Source organism: Heterodontus francisci, chromosome 47 (genome assembly GCF_036365525.1).
Source record: "Heterodontus francisci isolate sHetFra1 chromosome 47, sHetFra1.hap1, whole genome shotgun sequence".
NCBI classification, from domain to species: domain Eukaryota; kingdom Metazoa; phylum Chordata; class Chondrichthyes; order Heterodontiformes; family Heterodontidae; genus Heterodontus; species Heterodontus francisci.
In genome coordinates, this window is record NC_090417.1 from 19,330,130 (window position 1) to 19,350,853 (window position 20,724).

General features: G+C 47.6%; 1 protein-coding gene across 3 annotated transcripts in view; it reads right to left on the bottom strand.

The window, feature by feature from the left end:
- The window catches only part of LOC137357088 (transcription factor 7-like 2), a 59,758-nt gene extending 45,639 nt beyond the window's left edge, over positions 1 to 14,119 (bottom strand). For 2 of the 3 annotated variants that reach the window (XM_068023100.1, XM_068023099.1), the window contains exons 1-3: positions 13,750 to 14,022; positions 12,856 to 12,925; positions 12,596 to 12,711 (exon numbers count right to left, since the gene is read on the bottom strand). In XM_068023100.1, coding sequence (XP_067879201.1) covers positions 12,596 to 12,711; positions 12,856 to 12,925; positions 13,750 to 13,932 — 369 coding nt within the window. In that variant the 5' untranslated portion in view covers positions 13,933 to 14,022. Of the gene's footprint in view, positions 1 to 12,595; positions 12,712 to 12,855; positions 12,926 to 13,749 lie in introns of all 3 variants that reach the window. The other variant, XM_068023101.1, reaches the window with a different exon arrangement.
- Positions 14,120 to 20,724: the final 6,605 nt, after the last annotated feature.

Below are 20,724 nucleotides of genomic sequence, written 5' to 3' on the forward strand. Positions count from 1 at the left end.
AGAGAGAGAGGGGGCGGAGGCAGAGAGAGAGGGGGCGGAGGCAGAGAGAGAGGGGGCGGAGGCAGAGAGAGAGGGGGCGGAGGCAGAGAGAGAGGGGGCGGAGGCAGAGAGAGAGGGGGCGGAGGCAGAGAGAGAGGGGGCGGAGGCAGAGAGAGAGGGGGCGGAGGCAGAGAGAGAGGGGGCGGAGGCAGAGAGAGAGGGGGCGGAGGCAGAGAGAGAGGGGGCGGAGGCAGAGAGAGAGGGGGCGGAGGCAGAGAGAGAGGGGGCGGAGGCAGAGAGAGAGGGGGCGGAGGCAGAGAGAGAGGGGGCGGAGGCAGAGAGAGAGGGGGCGGAGGCAGAGAGAGAGGGGGCGGAGGCAGAGAGAGAGGGGGCGGAGGCAGAGAGAGAGGGGGCGGAGGCAGAGAGAGAGGGGGCGGAGGCAGAGAGAGAGGGGGCGGAGGCAGAGAGAGAGGGGGCGGAGGCAGAGAGAGAGAGAGAGAGAGGTGGAGGCAGAGAGAGAGAGAGAGAGAGAGAGGTGGAGGCAGAGAGAGAAAGAGAGAGAGAGAGGTGGAGGCAGACAGAGAGAGAGAGAGAGAGAGAGGTGGAGGCAGACAGAGAGAGAGAGAGAGGTGGAGGCAGACAGAGAGAGAGAGAGAGGTGGAGGCAGACAGAGAGAGAGGTGGAGGCAGAGAGAGGCGGAGAGAGAAAGAGAGGGAGGCAGAGAGAGAAAGAGAGGGAGGCAGAGAGAGAGGGAAGCAGAGAGAGAGGGAGGCAGAGAGAGAGGGAGGCAGAGAGAGAGGGAGGCAGAGAGAGAGGGAGGCAGAGAGAGAGGGAGGCAGAGAGAGAGGGAGGCAGAGAGAGAGGGAGGCAGAGAGAGAGGGAGGCAGAGAGAGAGGGAGGCAGGCAGACAGTGCATGCCAATGAGTGAGTGGGCCGAAGGAGAAAGAGGGAGCAGGCGGGGGACTGAAGGGGAGAAAGAAACAGTGCAGGGGACAGAAAGAGTGTGCGCGCAGGCGACAAGTGGCGGGGATAGAAACTGAGCAAGCGCAGGTGGGTGACAGGGAGAGAGCGAGAAAAAGGGACAGTATGGGAGCACGCGCGGGGGAGAAAGAGGGCAGGGGCGGCAGAAGGGGGGACGGAGGGAAGGGGGGCAGAGGGGGAGGAGAGAGATGTCATGTCTCCTGAGAGATGGACCTCATTCCGGAACAGTGCAAATCGCAACATCAAATGTGCAGACAGAGAGCGTGTACTGACACAAGCAAAAACAACGCCAGGTCTCTCAACAAATCAGTTTTCAACATCTTGACGAGAAACTAAGTCAATAAATTATTCTCCTCATTTAAAGCTGCTTCACAAAATTGCACTTTTGTTGTTGCTTTAATTATTTAGACAAGTTTTTAATGTCTTTATATCTCTGAAATTTTCTCATCAGCCCACTATATAGAATAAAAATTGTAATGTGGCCCCCCAACGCAAACAAGTTGCACACCCTGTTCTGCATTGTCCCATCAAACACTCCCAGGTCCTAGCACAGGTACAGCACGGGTTAGATGCAGAGTAAATCTCCCTCTACACTCTTCCCATCAAACAAACACTCTCAGCATGGCGGTTAGATGCAGAGTAAATCTCCCTCTACACTGTCCCAAACCCTCTCAGGAGCAACATTCTCTCTGAGCCATGTGGGTTAGTGGCCACCCAACAACGGGAAAGGTGTCACGCTGGGCAAAAACAGGCTGCACAGTATTCTGAAAAGAACCGTGTGGTGCAGCAAAAGTGCTCCGCACAGAGAACGGGATTTAGTCGAACTGTTGCTCAGGGTGAGGGGAGGGGGACATTAAGTGTACTAGGAGTGGGGAAAGGGGAGGAGCTTTGGGGAAGTAAACAAAATGCAAAATGAATATGTGGACCTTGCCCAGATTCCGTCCCTGAATCCAAACTCTACTCTACTGCCCAGGCAAATCTGAAACCTCGCATCCCAGGTGCTGCGTGTGTGCTCTGCTCCATGTTTGAGGCGAGGGTGCAGTTGACGGGGGAGGGACTACACGAACTCAGAGCACAAATCTCCAGAAGCTGGCAGTTCACTCACACACAGTATGCTGGGAACAGAGAGGCAATTGTCAGGCATCCAATGCAACTGCCACAGACGCTCACCACGACATACTTCAAATGTTTGTAATGAAAACAAAACGGAGCAAGTCGCCACTGATTCAAACCAGTTTACCATTGTTGATAGAGGACCAGTCACTGTCAGGGAGCTTACAGTACTGTCGGCTTAACGGGGAGAGAGAGAGAGTGAGAGTCAGCAGGTCCGAGAGTGATCAAGTTAGAAAGCGAGAGGGCCAGAGAGTATGTACAATAGGCAAACAAGAGACAGCGTTAGGTCAGACAGTTTAATTCCTGGAAAGTTGCCCTCTTGATTTCAGTGCAATCCCGTTCCCAAACAACCCCCCACTCACGGTTAAACTAAACAAATGCCTTGTACAAATTATATCAACAATGCCCAGGAATGCACAGAGGGGATACCAGGGGACCCAGAACAAAAAGGAGTCTCCAAGCAACCAGGCCAACTTGTCCCAGACCCACTGCACAAGAAAGCCCACAAACCAAGAGGCCCTGGACTGGCTCTACACCAACTGACTAAGTATAGACTGTGGATGGTTACTGTATTGAAACCAGGATTAGGTGGGATTCCAGTCATCCTCAGACACATACAGATGATAATGCGATCCAGATTATCGGGGCAGGGCAGGGCAGGACCACAGATTGTGACTCAAAATCACCCTGAGTCCACCCTTCCTTTGCTCAGTGTGTGTCGCCCTCTCCATCCTCCACCCCAACACTCCATCCATACACTGCCTCAGAAACACAACTTGGGGAATCTCCCACAAACCACCCCTCGCTTTCAGCCAAATGCTCAGCATTCCCTTCAACCCTGCCATTCCCCACGCATTCACAACTACTCTCACCCCCTCCCCCATCCCCACTACCCATCCCCCACTATTCTCCCCCTCTCCCCCACCTGACATGGTTATACTTCATGAATCATACCTTTCAGGCAATGTCCCAGACCACTCCATGACCAGAACAAAAGCATTCTACTGCACATGCTGGAAATCTGAATTACCAACACAAAATGCTGGAGCCACTTTGCTAGTATCTGCAGAGAGAGAAAGCAAGTTAACATTTCAGGTCTGACGAAATGTCATTGATGATATGTTAACTCTATTTCTTGCTGGACAGATGCTGCTAAACCTGCTGACTATTGCCAGCAATTTCTGTTTTAATTATTCTCCATCACCATCCCTTGGGATGTCCTTTCCCACCAGCTGGGTAGACTCAGCAGGAGATACAGTGGTATACTGTCAGGAATGGCCCTGGGATTCTTAACATTGAGTAAGGACCCCACAATGTGTCATGGCATTTGGTCTATCCTGGGGAAAGTCATCTCCCGCTCATTATCACTTAACATTCTCCCTCAGCTGATCAATCCAGAGTTCAGCAGGGGGCAGCTCCGTGTACATGTCCATCCTTAATAATGGCAAAGCTCAGCACATCAGTGCAAGAGACTCAGTCCATCGAGTCCACGTCGGCTCTCTGTACAGCAACCTAGTCAGTTCCATTCCCAGCTCTATCCCTGTAGTCCAGCAACTTTCTTTCCCTCAAGTGCCCATCCAATTTCCTTTTGAAATCATTCATCTTCCACCACTGTTGTAGGCAGTGAGTCCCAGGTCATTACCACGCACTGCGTAACCAAGTTCATCCTCACATTCCCCTGCATGTCTTTTCCAAAACCGTTCAGCTATGTTCCCTAGTCCTTGTACCATCAGCTAATGGGAACAGCTTTTCCTTGTCGACCTGATCTGGAAAATAGAATGATAAAAAGCTGACAGCACAGGGGAGGCTCTCTGTCAGAGCTACTCAGTGAGTTCCACTCCTCTGCTTCTGACTGAACCTGCCTCCACCACACTCTCAGGCAGTGCATTCCAGATTCTAAACGCTCGCTGCCTAAAAACGTGTTTCCTCATTTTGCCTTTGCTTCTTTTGTCAAACACAAATCGTTGTCTTCTGGTTCTTGAGCCTTCCGCGAATGCTGGCGGTTTCTCCAGATCTACTCTGACCAAATCCCTCATGACTTTGAACAGCTCCAACAAATCTCCTCTCAACCTTCTCTTCTGTGAAGAGAACAGTCCCAGCTTTGCCAATCTATCCTCTTCACTCATCCCCGGAACCATTCCGAATTTTGTTAAGCAGCCTTTCGTGTGGTCCTTTGTCAAATGCTTTCTTCAAATCCATATCGACAATTCCAATTGCATTCCGTACATCAATCTTCTCCAGTACTTCATCAAAAAATTCAATTCGATGAGGCAACGATCTGCCTTCCACAAATCCATGCTGGGTCTCTAATTTCCCCTGATTATTCTTCCTAAAACCTGACCCACTACTGGTGTTAAATAAACCAACCTGTAGTTACTAGCAGTGGCCTTACACCCTTGCTTAAATAAGGGTGTCATTTTTGCCACTCTCCAATCCTCTGGCACCTCCCTGGTGTCGAGGGAAGAATAGAAGATGATGGCAAGGCCTTGTGCTATATCCACCCAGACTTCCTTTTGCAATCTAGACTGCAAGACAACCAAACCAGGCAACTTATCCACTCTAGGCGTAGCCAACCATCTTCAGCCAGAAGTGCCGAGTGGATGATTCATCTTAGACCCCTCCCAAGATCCCCACCATCTCAGAAGCCAGTCTTCAGCCAATATGATTCACTTCATACATCAAGAAACGGTTGAACACACTGGATACAGCAAAATATATGGGTTCCAGTATCATATCACAGGAGGCAGCCATTCAGCCCATCATGTCTGCACCGGCTCTCCAAATGAGCAATTCACTCGTTGCCGTTCCCCCGCCTTCTCACCAGAACACTGCACATTCTTCCTTTTCATTTAACAGTCGAATTCCCTTTTGAAGGCCTCGATTGAATCTGCCTGCACCACACTCTCCGACAGTGCATTCCAGACCATCAGCACTCGCTGTATGGAAAACTTTTTCCGAATGTTGCCATTGCTTCTGTTGCCAATTACCTTAAATCTCGTTGTTGATCCTTCCATGAGTGGTACCAGTTTCTTTCGATCTACTCTGTCCAGACATAGAAACATAGAAAACAGGAGCAGCAGTAGGCCATTCGGCCCTTCGAGCCTGCTCCGCCATTCATTATGATCATGGCTGATCATCCAGCTCAGTAACCTGTTCCCACTTACGCCCCATACCCTTTGATCTCTTTCGCCCCAAGAGCAAAATCTAACTCCTTCTTGAAAACATACAATGTTTTGACCTCAACGGCTTTCTGTGGTAGTGAATTCCACAGGCTCACCACTCTCTGGGTGAAGAAATTTCTCCTCATCTCAATCCTGAATGGCTTACCCCGTATCCTTTGATTATGACCCCTGGTTCCGGACTCCCCCACCATCGGGAACATCCTTCCTGCATCTACCCTGTCAAGTCCTGTTAGAATTTCATAGGTTTCTATGAGATCCCCCCTCACTCTTCTGAACTCCAGCAAACATAATCCTAACCGACTCAATCTCTCCTCATACACCAGTCCCGCAATCCCAGGAATCAGGCAGGTAAACCTTCGCTGCACTCCCTCTGTAGCAAGAACATCCTTCCTCAGATAAGGAGACCAAAACTGCACACAAAATATTCCAGGTGTGGCCTCACCAAGGCCCTGTATAATTGCAACAAGACATTCCTGCTCCTGTACTCGAATCCTCTCGCTATGAAGGCCAACATACCATTTGCCTTTTTTACCGCCCGTTGCACCTGCATGCTTACCTTCAGCGACTGGTATACGAGAACACCCAGGTCTCACTGAATATTCCCCTCTCTCAGTTTATAAGTTCAGATAATAATCTGCCTTCCTGGTTTTGCTACCAAAGTGGATAACCTCACAATTATCCACATTATATTGCATCTGCCATGCATTAGCCCACTCACTCAACTTGTCCAAATCACCCTGAAGCCTCTCTGCTTCCTCCTCACAACACACCCTTCCACCCAGTTTTGTGTCACCTGCAAATTTGGAGATATTACATTTAGTTCCCTCATCTAAATCATTAATGTATATTGTGAATAGCCGCGGTCCTAGCACTGATCCCTGCGGTACCCCACGAGTCACTGCTTGCCACTCGGAAAATGACCCGTTTATCCCTACTCTTTGTTTCCTGTCTGCCAACCAATTTTCTATCCATCGCAATACACTACCCCCAATACCATGCGCTTTAATTTTACACACTAATCTCTTATGTGGGACTTTGTCCAAAGCCTTCTCAAAGTCCAAATAAACCACATCCACCGGCTCCCCCTCATCAACTCTACTAGTTACATCCTCGAAGAATTCTAGTAGAATTGTCAAGCATGATTTCCCTTTCGTAAATCCATGCTGACTCTGTCCGATTCTACCACTGTTCTCTAAGTGTCTGCTGTAAAATCTTTGATAATGGACTCTAGAATTTTCCCCACTACCGACGTCAGGCTGACTGGTCTATAATTCCCAGCTTTCTCTCTACCTGCCTTTTTAAATAGTGGGGTTACATTAGCTACCCTCCAATCTGTAAGAACTGTTCCAGAGTCTATAGAATCTTGGAAGATGACCACCAATGCATTTCAAGGGTCACGCCTCCGCTCAGTCCGTAAGCATGACCCCGAGCTTCTGGTTGCTTGCCATTTCAACACCCAGCCCCTGCTCTCATGCTCACATCTCTGTCCTGGGATTGTTGCAGTGAACATCAACGCAAGCTCGAGGAACAGTACCTCATTTACCGATTAGGCACACTATAGCCTGCCGGACTGAACATTGAGTTCAATAATTTCAGAGCATGGCAGGCCCCTTATCATTTTTTGGGTTTTTTTCTCTTTTTTGTTTATTGTATTTTAGTTTGTTTCTACTGTGCCTACCCACTGTTTTTTTTTACTGTTGTGCTTGGAGGAGCCAGGGTTGTTCATTTACAGTCAATTCTCACCCTCTCTGCACTAACGCTTTGTCTTTCAGCACACCATTAACATACCATTTGCCTTTGCTCCATAACCTTCTGGTCAGTTATTCTCTGTGACCTTGTCCTATCAACACCTTCACTTTTGTTATCTCGTGCCCCACCCCCGCTCTACTTGCTTAAAATCTTTTACATTTCTAATATTTGTCAGTTCTGAAGAAGGGTCACTGACCTGAAACGTTAACTCTGCTTCTCTCTACACAGATGCTGCCAGACCTGCTGAGTATTTCCAGCATTTCTTGTTTGCAGATCAACCACTACTCTCTGTTTCCTGTCACTCAGCCAATTCCATGTTGCTACCGTCCCTTTTATTCCATGAGCTACAAGTTTGCTCACATGTTGGTCGTGAGGCACTTTATCAAATGCCTTCCGAAAGTCCATGTACGTCATATCAACAGCGCTGCCCTCATCAACCCTTTCGGTTACCTCTTCAAAAAACTCAAGTACATTAGTCAAACACTATTTTCCCTTAACAAATGCGTGCTGGATTTCTTTAATAAACCTGCAAATTTTCCATGTTCCCAATCATTTTATCCCGAATTAGTCTTGCTAGAATTTTCTCCACCACCAAAGTTAAACTGACTAGTCTGTAGTTGCTGGGCTGATCTTTACATCCTTTTTTCAACAAGGATGTAACGTGTGCAATTCTCCAGTCCTCCAGCACCACCCCCTAGTTTAATGAAGACTGGAAAATTATGGCCAGTGCCTCCACAATTTACACTCTCTCTTCCTTCAGTATCCTTGGATGTATCTCATCCAGTCCTGGTGCTTCATTAACTTTAAATAGAGATAGCCTACCCAATACCTCCTCCTCGCCAAGCTGTTCCAATACATCTACAACACTGGTACCTAGCCGACAGTGTGGAAAATTGCCCAGGTATGCCCTGTCTACAAAAAGCAGGACAAATCCAGTCTGGCGATTTATTGCCCCATCAGCCTCCCCTCAGTCATCAACAAAGTGATGGAAGGTGACCTTGACAGTGCTATCAATCAGCACTTGCTCAGTTTGGGTTCTGCCAGGGTGACTCTGCTTCAGCCCTGGTTACAATCTTAGTCCAAGCACAGACTGAAGAGCCGAATTCAAGAAATGAGATGAGAGTGGCTGCCCTTGACATCAAACGGGCATTTGACCAAATATCATAGCAAGGAGCCCTCGCAAAATTGGAGTCATATAGAGCACAAAGATGATGGCTGTGGTGATTGGAAGGCATTCAGGACATTGCTGCAACAGTTCATCAGGGAGTGTCCCAGGCCCAACCATCTGAGCTACTTCATCAATGACCTTCCCTCCATAAAATTAGGTCAGAAATGAAGATGTTAACTGATGATTGCACAGGATTCAGTCCCATTCACAACCCCTCAGATATTGAAGCAGTCCATCCCTTCAGGCAGCAAGACCTGGACAACATCCAGGTTTGGGCTGATAAGTGGCAAGTAACATTTGCAACACACAAGTGCCAGGCAATGACAATCTCAAACAATGAAGAATCTAACCCTCTCCCTTTGATATTCAACAGCATTCACATCACCAAATCCCCCACCAAAGTCCTGGCAGCTAACATTGACCCAGAAACCTAAATGGACCGCTGCTGTGGCTACAAGAGCAGGTCAGAGACTGACTTTTCTGTGGCGAGTGACTCAACTCCTCTCCAGCATCTACAACACACACGTCAGAAGTGTGATGGAATACTCTCAACTTGCCTGGATGAGTGCAGCTAGAACAACACTCAAAGAGCTTGACACCATCCAGGACAAAGCAGCCCACTTGATTGGCAACCCATCCACCAGCTTAAGCATTTGCTCCCTCCACCGCGGCTGCAGTATGCAGCATGTAAAAGATAATTCAGCAACTTCTAAACCTGCGACCTCTGCTGTTTCAAAGGACAAGGGCAGCAGATGCACGAGAACACCACCACATGCAAGATCTCCTCCAAGTCACACATCGTCCTGACTTGGAAATATATCACCGTTCCTTCATTGTCACTGGGTCAAAATCCTGGAACTCCCTCCCAAATAGCACTGTGGGAACACCTTCACTGCATAGATCGCAGTGGTTCAAGACGACAGCTAACTGCCACTTTCTCAAAAGCAGTCAGGGAAAAGCAATAAATGCTGGCCTTGCCAACGACACCTGCTTCCCATTGATGATTTTTTTTTAAACGGTCAGAGCTCTTCTTGCCCTTTCGACCAAACCCTGCTCTCTCAACCATATTTCCAACAAAATGCTCACCATCCAACTTCCTGGCTGCCATGTTAACTTCTGGTTTATGAAAGGGAAATTGTGTTTGACAAATTTATTAGAGTTCTTTGAGGATGTCAACAAGCAGGGTGGATAAAGGGGAACCAGTAGATGTAGTGTATTTGGATTTTCAAAAGGAATTCGATGAAGTGCCACATTAAAGGTTACTACACAAGATAACAGCTCATGCTGTTGGGGGTGATGTATTAGCATGGATAGATGATTGACGAACTAACAGGAAACAGAGATTTGGGATAAATGAGTCATTTCCAGGTTAGAAAACTGTAACTCATGGAGGGATCAGAGCCGAGGCCTCAACTATTTACAATCTATATTAATGACTTGGGTGAAGGGACCGAGTGCATTGCAGTAAACTTTGCAGACGATACAAAGAAAGTTCGGAAAGCAAGTTGTGAGGAGGACACAAGTATCTGCAAAGGGAAACAGACAGATTAAGTGAGTGTGAAATATTATGGCAGATGGAGTATGTAAGCAAATGGGAGGTTATCCACTTTGGCAGGAAGAATAGAAAACCAGAATATGTTACATATGGATAAAGATTGCTGCATGCTGCAGTACCGAGGGATCTGGGTGCCCTTGTTCATGAATCACCAAGTTAGCATGCAGGTACAGCAAGTAATTAACAAGGCAAATGATGTCCTTCGTTGCAAAGGGGATGGAGTATAAAAGTCAGGAAGTCTTGCTACAACTGTACAGGGCACTGCTAAGACCACACCTCGACTACTGTGACAGTTTTGGTCTCCTGACTTAAGGAGGTAGAAACTTGCATTGGAGGCAGTTCAGTGAACGTTCACTAGGCTGATTCCTGAAACGAAGGGGTTGGCTTTTGAGGAAAGGTTGAGCCTATACTCATTGGAGTTTAGAAGAGTGAAAGGTGATCTTATTGAAACATGGAAGATTCTGAGGAGGTTTGACAGGGTAGACGCTGAAAGGATGTTTCCCCTCATGGGGCAATCCAGAACTAGGGGACACAGTTTCAAAATAAGTGATCTCCCTTTTAAGACGGAGTTGAGGAGGAATTTCTCCTCTCAGAGGGTAGTTAATCTTTGAAATTCTCTATCGCAGAGAGCAGTGGAGGCTGGGTCATTGAATATATTCAAGGCTGAGTTAGATTTTTGATCTACTCCGTAGTCAAGGGTTATATGGGGTGGGGCCAGCAGGAGAGTGGAGAAGCAAATAAATTCCAGCAACCTCACGGAAGCCAATTCCTCCAGCACTGCAAGCATGATTGTGCAAAATAAGCTCCACCCGTCTGGACACTGCATCCACGTGCCAAATAATCGACTTCCGAAGCAGACTGTCAACTACTCCCGTCACAAACGTTGTTCGCTAGCCACTGACTCCAGCCCTCTCCCTGGCAATTGTCTCAGGCTAAACCAGATAGTTCGCAACCTCGGTGTCGTATTTGACGCTGGGATAAGCTTCTGAGTGTCTATCCACTCAATCACCAAGACTTCCCACTTCCAGCTCCGTAACATCAGACTCTGACCCTGCCTCAGTTCATTTCCTTTTCTTGATTTATTCACGGGACGTGGGCATCGCCATCACGGCCAACCTTTATTGCCCATGTGTGACTGCTCTCTTCCAAAAGTGACGGTGAACTGCCTTCTCGAATACAACTGAGTTGCAGGGGGCAGTTAAGAGGCACCTCCATCACTGCGGGCCTGGAGTCTCAGGTCGGCCAGACAGGGTAAGGATGGCAGATTTCCTTCCGTTAAGGTTACGAGTGAACCCGATAGGTTATTCCGACCATCAGGTCGTTTCACGGTCACCATTACTGATACTAGCTTTTTAATTCCAGGACTATTCAATTAATCAAATTACAATTGCCCGGCTGCTGTGGTGCTTCCAGTTTATTATTCCACTTTTCTTAATGACTCGTCCAGTAACATATCCACAATGCTACCTGCTCTGCTGCTGAAACCCTCATCCACATCGCTTATCGTATCTTCTCCCGACCTGCCTCCCGTCCTCCAGCTGACTTCAAAGTGAGGTCATCCAAAATTCCGCAGTCCATATCCACTGTCCCATTCATCACCCCTGATGCTCAGTGACCAACATTGACATCTGGTCTGTAAACACCTCACATTTAAAATTCTTATCCTTGTTTTCAGATCCCTCCACGGTCTGGCCCCTCCCTATCTGTGTAGCTTCCTCCAGCCCTCCAACTCTGAGATTTCTGCTCCCCTCCAAAGCTGGCCTCTTATACACCCCCGATTTTAATCACTCCACTATGGACAGCAATGCCTTCAGCTATTTGGGCCCTCGGCTCAGAAATCGCCTCCCGAATTTCCCGCCCCCCTCCCCTCCTTTAAGATGCTCCGTAAAAACATTTTGACCAAGTTTTCGGCCATCTGTCTGAATATCTCTTTATATGGTTTGATGTCAAATTTTCTATGATATTACTAAGAATCGCCTTGGGACGTTAAGTCAAATGCAAGTGGTCGTTGAAGGAACAAACCAAATGCCGCACTGTTTGTTGCCCAGCCTCGAGTGAATTGTGGGGATCTTGCCACCCTGGAAAATATCCAGCCCAACGTACAAGGGACTGTCCACCCAACAAGTTCTAGTTGAAGTCTGATCCAACACACGCTCCAGAGATACAAAGAACAGGGTTAACACATCCTTAAAATCTACAGGCCACTGGCCTGCTCACTCACTCCTACTGCAGAGCACAGATGGAGAAATGAGGAGACATTACAACCAGTTAATGACCTAATAGGGTTTGAGAGAAACTGGCCAACGGAGACATTTCGTGAGAGGCAGACACCAAGAGAGTGGCAGATGGGGACAGAGGGAAATGGGGAAGGAGGAAGGAGCGAGTGTATCCAGACACAGTGAACGCAGTAAGATCCAGGAAACCATTCAATGCCAGGGCCTTGACCCCAATCCTCAGTGTGGCTGATGGTATTTGACTCTCTCTCTCTCCCTCCCCCCCCCCCCCAGTGTTTGGTATTCAGCCCTGGTTGGGGAACAGATTCTGACGCCATGACTTTATCTAAGTTGCACCCGCCCTGGGCCCTTTCGAACTGCAGAACTTGAGCCAAACTTTGTAAAATGTTCTCAGGAGAAAGAGAGAGAGAGAGAGAGACAGGGGCAAACATACAGAGGGACACACACACACAGACTGTCTGCCCATCCCGGCTCAGTATCAGCCCAGAACAAAAGGCTGAGAGGCCAGTCTTGGGGGGGGGGGGGGGAGGAAACGGGAAAAGGAATGGGAAATGGGAAAGCTCGTCCCCCCAACCCCCAACAAACAAACAAAGCGACAGCAGCAAGTTGGCAGAAAAAGTTTTGGGAGACTTACCGTGCGGGCCCCGGGAGACAGGGCTCCGCTCGGGAGGTAGGGAGACGACAAGTCCGGGATCATAATGAAGGGATAAGCTGCAGCTCCCTTCAACATACCTCCATCTTGCCTTTTGACTGGCAATTTTGGAACATGGCCGAAAGAAAGAGAGAAAACAGGAAAAAGTTGATCAAACTTTTTGCATTCAAAGAAAACTTGTAAAGATGTTAGAATGCAAAGAGGGGGCGTTGATGGTGGAAGTGAGAAAGAGTCTCTCTCACCTTCGAGATGATAATCCCGGGGCTTGTCTGAGAAACTCTCCGTGTTTCTGGGCTGAGGACGGCGATCCGCCTAAAGACAGAGACAGAGAGGAGAGCTGTTAAAAAGTGGAGAGGGAGTGAGAGAGAGGGGGAAGGAGGGAAGGAGGGAGGGAGAGAGATAGAGAGGGGGGAAGGAGGGAGGGAGAGAGATAGAGAGGGGGGAAGGAGGGAGGGAGAGAGATAGAGAGGGGGGAAGGAGGGAGGGAGAGAGATAGAGAGGGGGGAAGGAGGGAGGGAGAGAGATAGAGAGGGGGAAAGGAGGGAGGGAGAGAGAGAAGGGGAGGGAGGGAGAGAGATAGAGAGGGGGAAAGGAGGGAGGGAGAGAGATAGAGAAGGGGAAGGAGGGAGAGAGATAGAGAAGGGGAAGGAGGGAGAGAGACAGAGAAGGGGAGGGAGGGAGTGAGAGAGACAGAGGGGGAGGGAGGGAGAGAGATAGAGGGAGGGAGAGAGATAGAGGGAGGGAGAGAGATAGAGGGAGGGAGAGAGAGAGATAGAGGGAGGGAGGGAGAGAGATAGAGGGAGGGAGGGAGAGAGATAGAGGGAGGGAGGGAGAGAGATAGAGGGAGGGAGGGAGAGAGATAGAGGGAGGGAGAGAGATAGAGAGGGGGAGAGAGACAGAGAGGGGGGGGAGGGAGGGAGGGAGGGAGAGGGGGAAGGAGGGAGGGAGAGGGGGAAGGAGGGAGGGAGAGGGGGAAGGAGGGAGGGAGGGGGGGAAGGAGGGAGGGAGGGGGGGAAGGAGGGAGGGAGGGGGGCAAGGAGGGAGGGAGAGAGAGGGAGGGAGGAGGGAGGGGAAGGGAAAGGAGGGGACAGGCAAGGGACGACTGCAGGAACACTGCCTGATCTGATCTCTCTCACCTCGGGCTCCTCAGAACCGCTGCTCCGATTCTCCGTCTCCTCCACCAGTGAAGATTTGACATCGGCCAAGTCCCGCTCGGCGGACTCGGGTCCCGGACTCTTCTCCTCCTGTTCGCCCTCGTCCTTGAACGGGATCATCTCATCGCTCGCCCCCAGCTCGTCTCCTCCATGAAGTTGCGGCATGATGGAGAAAGCGGGGATCGGGATCGGGCTCACTCCCTCCCTCCTTCCTCCCTCTATCCTCCTCTCTCTCCCGCGCTCTGATTGACACACTGATGGATATTGAAACTTACAAAGCCGCCTCCAATCAGACCCCCCTCCCCTCCGGAGGCGGAGCTTTCGCCTTGAAATAGACTCGATCGCAGGGAAACCCCTCACCTCCTTCACCCCCTTCCCCCTCTACAACCCCTCCTCCCCCACCCCTGCACACCCTCTCATCCCTTCTCTGTGTTAGCCAATCCTCAATCCATGCCAACACATTACCCCCAATACCCTGAGCTCCTGTTTTGTGCAATAATCTTTTATGTGGCACCTTATCAAACTCCTTCTGAAAATCCAAATACACAACATCTACTGGTTCACCTTTATCCACTCTAATAAATTTGTCAAACATGATTTCCCTTTCATAAAACCATGTTGACTCTGTTTGATTGCATTATGTTTTTCTAAATGTCCTTCTATTTCTTCCTTAATAATCGACTCAAGCATTTTCCCAATGACTGATGTTAAGCTAACTGCTCTATAGTTTCCTGCTTTCTGTCTCCCTCCTTTCTTGAATAGGGGGTGTCATATCAGCGGTTTTCCAATCTGCTGGTACCCTACCGGAATCCAGTGAGTTTTGGTATATTATGACCAATGCCTCCACTATCTCTGCAGCCACACTTTTTTAAAACCCTTGGGTGCAGGCCATCAGGTCCTGGCGACTTGTCTGCCTTTAGTCCCATCAGTTTGTCCAGAACCTTTTCCCTCGTGATAGAGATTGTTACAAGTTCCTCCCTCCCATTTACACCTTGTTCATCTATGCTTGTTGGGATGTTTATAGTGTCATCTACCGTGAGGACCGATGCAAAATATTGGTTGAAATTATCTGCCATTTCCCTGTTATTAATTTCCCATTCTCATCCTCTAAGGGCCCCACACTTACTTTAGCTACTCTCTTCCTTTTTATATACCAGTAGAAGCTCTTACTGTTTGTTTTTATATTTCTTGCCAATTTACTCTCAATCAATTTTCTCCCACTTGATTAGATTTTTTTTAGTCATCCGTTGCTGGTTTCTAAAAAAAACTCCCAATCCCCGGGCCTACCACCAGCTTTCACCACATTGTACGCCTTTGTTTTTGATGTGATACTCTCCTCAACTTCCTTTCTTATCCATGGGTGGTTCATCGTTCTCATCGAGTCCTTCCTTCAGACCGGAATAAATGTTTGCTGAGTGTTATGAAATATCTGCTTCAAAGTCTGCCACTGCTCATCCACTGACTTCCCCTTTAGTCTACCCAACCCGCTTTCGACAACTCTTTCTTCACACCTCTGTTATCGCCCTTGTTTATGTTGAAGACACTGGTTTGAGACCTCAAACTGAATTTGAAATTCTATCATGTTATGATCGCTTCCCCCTAGAGGATCCTTAACTACGAAATCTCTTATGAATCCTACCTCATTATACATTCCCAAATCTACAATAGCCTGTTCCCGGGTAGGTTCTGCAACGTATTGTTCTAAGAAACAATCCCTGAGGCACTCTACAAATTTGTCTTCCACGTTACCCTTGCCAATTTGATTTGTCCAGTCTATATGCAGATTAAAATCACCCATGATAATTGCTGTGCCCTTCTTACACGCCACCAATATTTCCTGATTAATGCTTTGTCCTACAGAGAGGCAACATCTCGGGGCTCTATAGACCACTCCCACCCGTGATTTCTTTCCCTTGCTATTCCTTATTTCCACCCAAACTGATTCTACATTACCATTTATTACACCGATATCATTACTCACAACGGTACTGATCCCTTCCTTTCATAACAAAGCTACCCACCTCTTTTTCCTTTCTGCCTATTCTTTCGGAACGTCAAATATCCTTGAACATTGAGTTTCCAGTCATGGTCATCCTGCGACCAGGTCTCTGTGATAGCTATCAAATCATATTCATTTGTTTCTACAAATCTCAATAGCATGGAGCTGAAGAGGGTGATACTTCTCTGCATACATAGCTGCTGTCTGTCTCACGTCCAAAGCATTGCAGTCCTGAATCCTTCAGCAACAAAGGCTCATCCCAATCTCTGCTGCCTATATTCAAACTCGCACCAAGTCTCATTCACCCATCACTCCAGTGCTCGCTGACCAATATCGGCTCCCAGACCAACAATGCCTTAATCTCTGCATTCCTCCAAATTCTGGACTCTTGTACATCCCAATTTCCATCACTCAACCAGCGGAGGATCTGCCGTCATCTGCTGAGGACCCAAGTTCTGGAATTACCTCCTGAAACCTCTTCGCCTCTCTACCCTCCTTTAAGACTCTCCTTGAAACCTTTTGGTCACCTGTCCTAATTTCATTTTAAATGGCTCGGTGTCAAATTTTGTTAGATTATGCTGCTGTGAAGTACCTTGGGAAATGTCCGACATTGAAGGTGCGATATAAATGCAAGTTGTGATGGTTGTTGTTGACTGCTGCCCTTTCAACAGCAAGACCGACACACAGTTCCTCCAGTGGGAAAATCAGGTGAAAGCAGCACGGCGAATGGAGGTGAAGTGGAGACAGTGACAGACCTTCCCGGCTCTCAGTCCGAATCGAACAGCCCTGCTGAAATGTTTGGTCGCAGTTTAGGCTCCAGGTTGTCCAGGTTGTGTTGGCCCTGCCGAGCAAGTGAACTTTCACCTTTTGCCTCCAAGACCGAGAAGCCTTCTCGCTAATATATTTCTTGTCAATTTTCTCCCTCTTGATTAGTTTTTTTTTTAAGTCATCTGCTGCTGGTTCCTCATATGTTCTACAACAAGCAAAGATTCTCATTGTACATGAAGAAACTCAGTGTCACCAGGGAGTAGAAGCTGCAGTTAGTATTGAATAGTGTCCTCACCACAACACATCCCACTGCTGTGGAGAGGTGGTTGCAGGATGAATATTGATCCAAGAGGCATTTCCTTCTCTCACTCATTGTCCAATGTGTAGGCCTTCCACTGCCCATCTTTCAAATCTCTCCCAGTCCAGCAGTTCCTGTGGAAAATCAGGATCCTACCCCAAGCCCCACTTTGCCTCTCTATTCCACAAGTCCCCACCCACCACCACGGAAAAGCATTTTGGCCAAAGGAACGTGTGACCCAACTGTACCTCAATGGGTATCTCTATCACCTCTGATTCAGAAGATCGTGGCTCCAAGTCGCACCCCACAGACTTGAACACAAAATTCAGGCCAACACTCCCAGTGGAGTGGCAGAGGTGACGACTTTCATGAGATGGTAAATCGAGGACCTGTCTGCCTTACTTTGTGGATTGTCATGAACAGATGAGAACCAACAGTAATTTGTATTTTTGTGCATTCGGGTGTTATTGTCAACTGCCATTATGCACAGCATGTTAAGTTATTTTACTTCTGTGTCCCACTTGTTAAAATGGAGGACGGAGCTCCCTTCGCCAACAGGAGGTGGGGCAGCTACTTGACTGGGTCCAGTCACATGAACCAGAAGCCACCCTCTTCAGCCTGCCTGGATTTGAAACAACAACAGTTGAGGGAACAGCTCGTTCAAAAACACAGCTGCATTGTAGCTGGATCTCACTTCTCTGAGGCCTTCCTGCAAGAAGAAATGAAGCCACAGTCTGCAAAACAGCAAGAAAATCTGCTCTCTGCCAGTTTTCTCTTCGTCAAAAAGGGCGACGTCAGAAATTAAGCTGTCTCAGCTTATCTCCAAAAGTACAAGAAGAAAGTGTATGAGAAGAGGTTTCCAATGACTCCTACCCCTACTCGGCATTTCCAGTCGCTTAACTCCAGTTTTGGACTTCCTGCTAATGAAAAAACAGACTCTAATTTCAACTGAAACCCCTGTGAGTTTGCAGTTAAGCTATTTTCTATTTGGTAAATGTCCTTGCCCTTTTGATACCTTTACCTTTCCTTGTATGTTTGTGAGCATGCGTTGTGAAGTTAACCCCTCCCGAGTTTAAGAGTGTGTTAACAAACCCTACTTCTTTGTTTCAACTTTAACAACAGTGTTGTTGCGGTCCTTTACAAGTCTGGGTTCAAGGAAGGAAAATTCAATCAAAATCTGCTGACGGAGGTTGTTGAACATAGAGAAATTTGTTTTCAAAGTTAACTACCTGTTTAGAACAGGTTGTAAAAGGTGCCATGGCCACAATTTTAAGAAGAGCTGGGGAGTTCGCCCTGGTTTCCTGGGAGTGTAAAAGGCGCGATATAAATCAAAGTACTTTCTCATGGGGAAAACCCCTGGTTCGAACCAATTCACAAAGTACTCAGTTCAGCAAAGGAGAGCGCAAAACAGAGAATGTAAGGAAAGCTGGAGGAGAGAGAGAATGGAAGAGTGCTGAAGCTGGAGTGAAGATCAAAGTGAGAGGCAGCTGGATAGAGCAAGAGATGTTCATGAATAATCCAGCTTGCATCTCCAATTGCCCTGCTCCCACTACTGGTCATTGGTGCTCCAGGCTGGGAGCTTAACATTAGAGAGGAAAAGCATCTGGCAAGGTTAAAAAGAGATTATTACCAGGCAAAGTGCTGAATTCAATCCATCAACACACGAGACCCGAAAAACTCTGAATACTGAGATGACGGGCTGTAAACAGGAGGCTAACTGCAAGAGATGTGAAGCCGAGCTCCCCTGGGCAACCCGTAGATTTAATGAGATCCACAGGGACTGACAATTTGGCAATCATCCCGATCTTCTGATATCACAACATCAAATGCTTTTTGCGCTGGAGATGATGAGACGGAGGGACAGGCACAAAGCAAAACTCCCAGGCCTGACAGTTATGCTTTCTTCAAGTGAGGAACTGCATGACGCCTCTCACTGAGTGGGAAAGCTTGGAGCACTTAATGAGCCTGGCTGCATTGCTCAATTTAATCGCAAATTATCTCCTGAAATCCCAAAACAAAATGGAAGAAACCGCTGTGGGAGAAAATGGATCAAAAGCGTCACCTTTATTTGAGGTTTGGCTTTGAAAATCTTTGACCCTCTCCAGGATATAAAACTCACTAACGGGGAAGATAGCCATGAGGATAGTGAAAGGCTTCAGGATTCAGCAGGGTGATCCCAGGGCTAAAAGGGTTAAATTACGAGGACAGGTTGGATAGACCGGGTGCATCATGAGGTAGGAGATGCGTTGGTGCTCATTTTTCAAAATTCCCTTGATTTTGCAAAGGTTCCATCAGACTGGAAAGCAACAAATATAACCCATCTATTCAAGAAGCAAGGGAGGCAGAAAACAGGTAACTAGAGGCCAGTTAGCTTGACTTCTGTTGTGGGGAAGATGTTAGAATCGATCCTTAAGGAGATGATAGCTGGGCACTTAGAAAAACTCAACATAATCGGGAATAGTCAGCATGGTTTTGTGAAAGAGAAATCATGTTTAACCAATTTATTGGAGTTCTTTGAAGGAATAACATGTGCTGTGGACAAAGGGGAACCCATTGACAGACTGTACTTGGATTTCCAGAAAGCATTTGACAAAGTGCCACATAAAAGGTTATTGCACAAAGTAGGAGCTCATGATGCAGGAGGTAACATATCAGCAGGGATGGAAGATCGACTGGCTGGCAGAAAACAGAGAGGAGGCATAAACGGGTTCTTTTCTGAGTGGCAGGATTGTGATGACTGGAGTCCTGCAGGGGCCTCAACTTTTTCCAATTTATATCTATGACTTAGATGAGGGGACCGATGGCATGGTAGCTAAATTTGCAGATGACACAAAGATAGGAAGGAAAGTATGTTTTGAGGAGGACACAAGCAGGTTGCAGACTGACATAGATAGGTTGAGTGAGTGGGCAAAGATCTGCAGATGGAGTATAATGTGGGAAAATGTGAAGTTGTTCACTTTGGCAGGAAGAATAAAAAAGCGGAGCATTACTTAGACGGAGAACGACTGCAAAACTCCGAGGTGCAGAGGGATCTAGTGCATGAGTCACAAAAAGTTTGTGTGCGGGTACAGAAAGTAATAAAGGCGGCTAATGGAATGCTATCCTTTATTACGAGAGAAATTGAAAATAAAGTTAAGGATGTTATGTTTCAGTTATACAGGGCATTGGTGAGACCACATCCCGAATACTGTGTGCAGTTTTGGTCTCCTTATTTAAGGAAGGATGTAAATGTGTTGGAGATGGTTCAGAGGAGGTTTCCTCGATTGATAGCTGGAATGAGTGGATTGTCTTATGAGGAAAAGTTGGACAGAGTGGGCTTGTTTTCACTGGAGTTTAGAAGAGTGAGGGGAGACTTGATTGAAGTTTATAAGATCCTGAACGGTCTTGACAAGGTGGATGTGGAAAGGATGTTTCCTCTTGTGGGTTAGTCCAGAACTAGGAGGCACTATTTGAAAATAAGGGGTCACCCTTTTAGGACACAGATGAGGAGAATTTTTTTTCTCTGAGGGTTGTGCGACTTTGGAACTCTCTGCCTCAGAAGGTGGTGGAGACGGGGTCAATAAATATTTTTAAGGTGGAGGTGGATAGATTCTTGTTCGGCAAAGGAATCAAAGATTATCAGGAGTATGGAATTCGAAACACAAATATATCAGCCATGATGTTATTGAATTGTGGGGCAAGCTCGAGGGGCCAAATGGCCGACTTCTGCTCCTAATTTGTATATTTGTTTGACTGGGCTTGTATTCCTTCAAGCAAAAGATTGAGGCATGATCTAATTGAGATGTTTAATATGATTAAAGCAGTCCTTAGGGTAGCTGGATAGAAACTTTTTCCTCTGGTGGGGCAAGAGTCCAAAATAAGGGGGCATAAACTGAAGAGTCGAGCTGGGCTG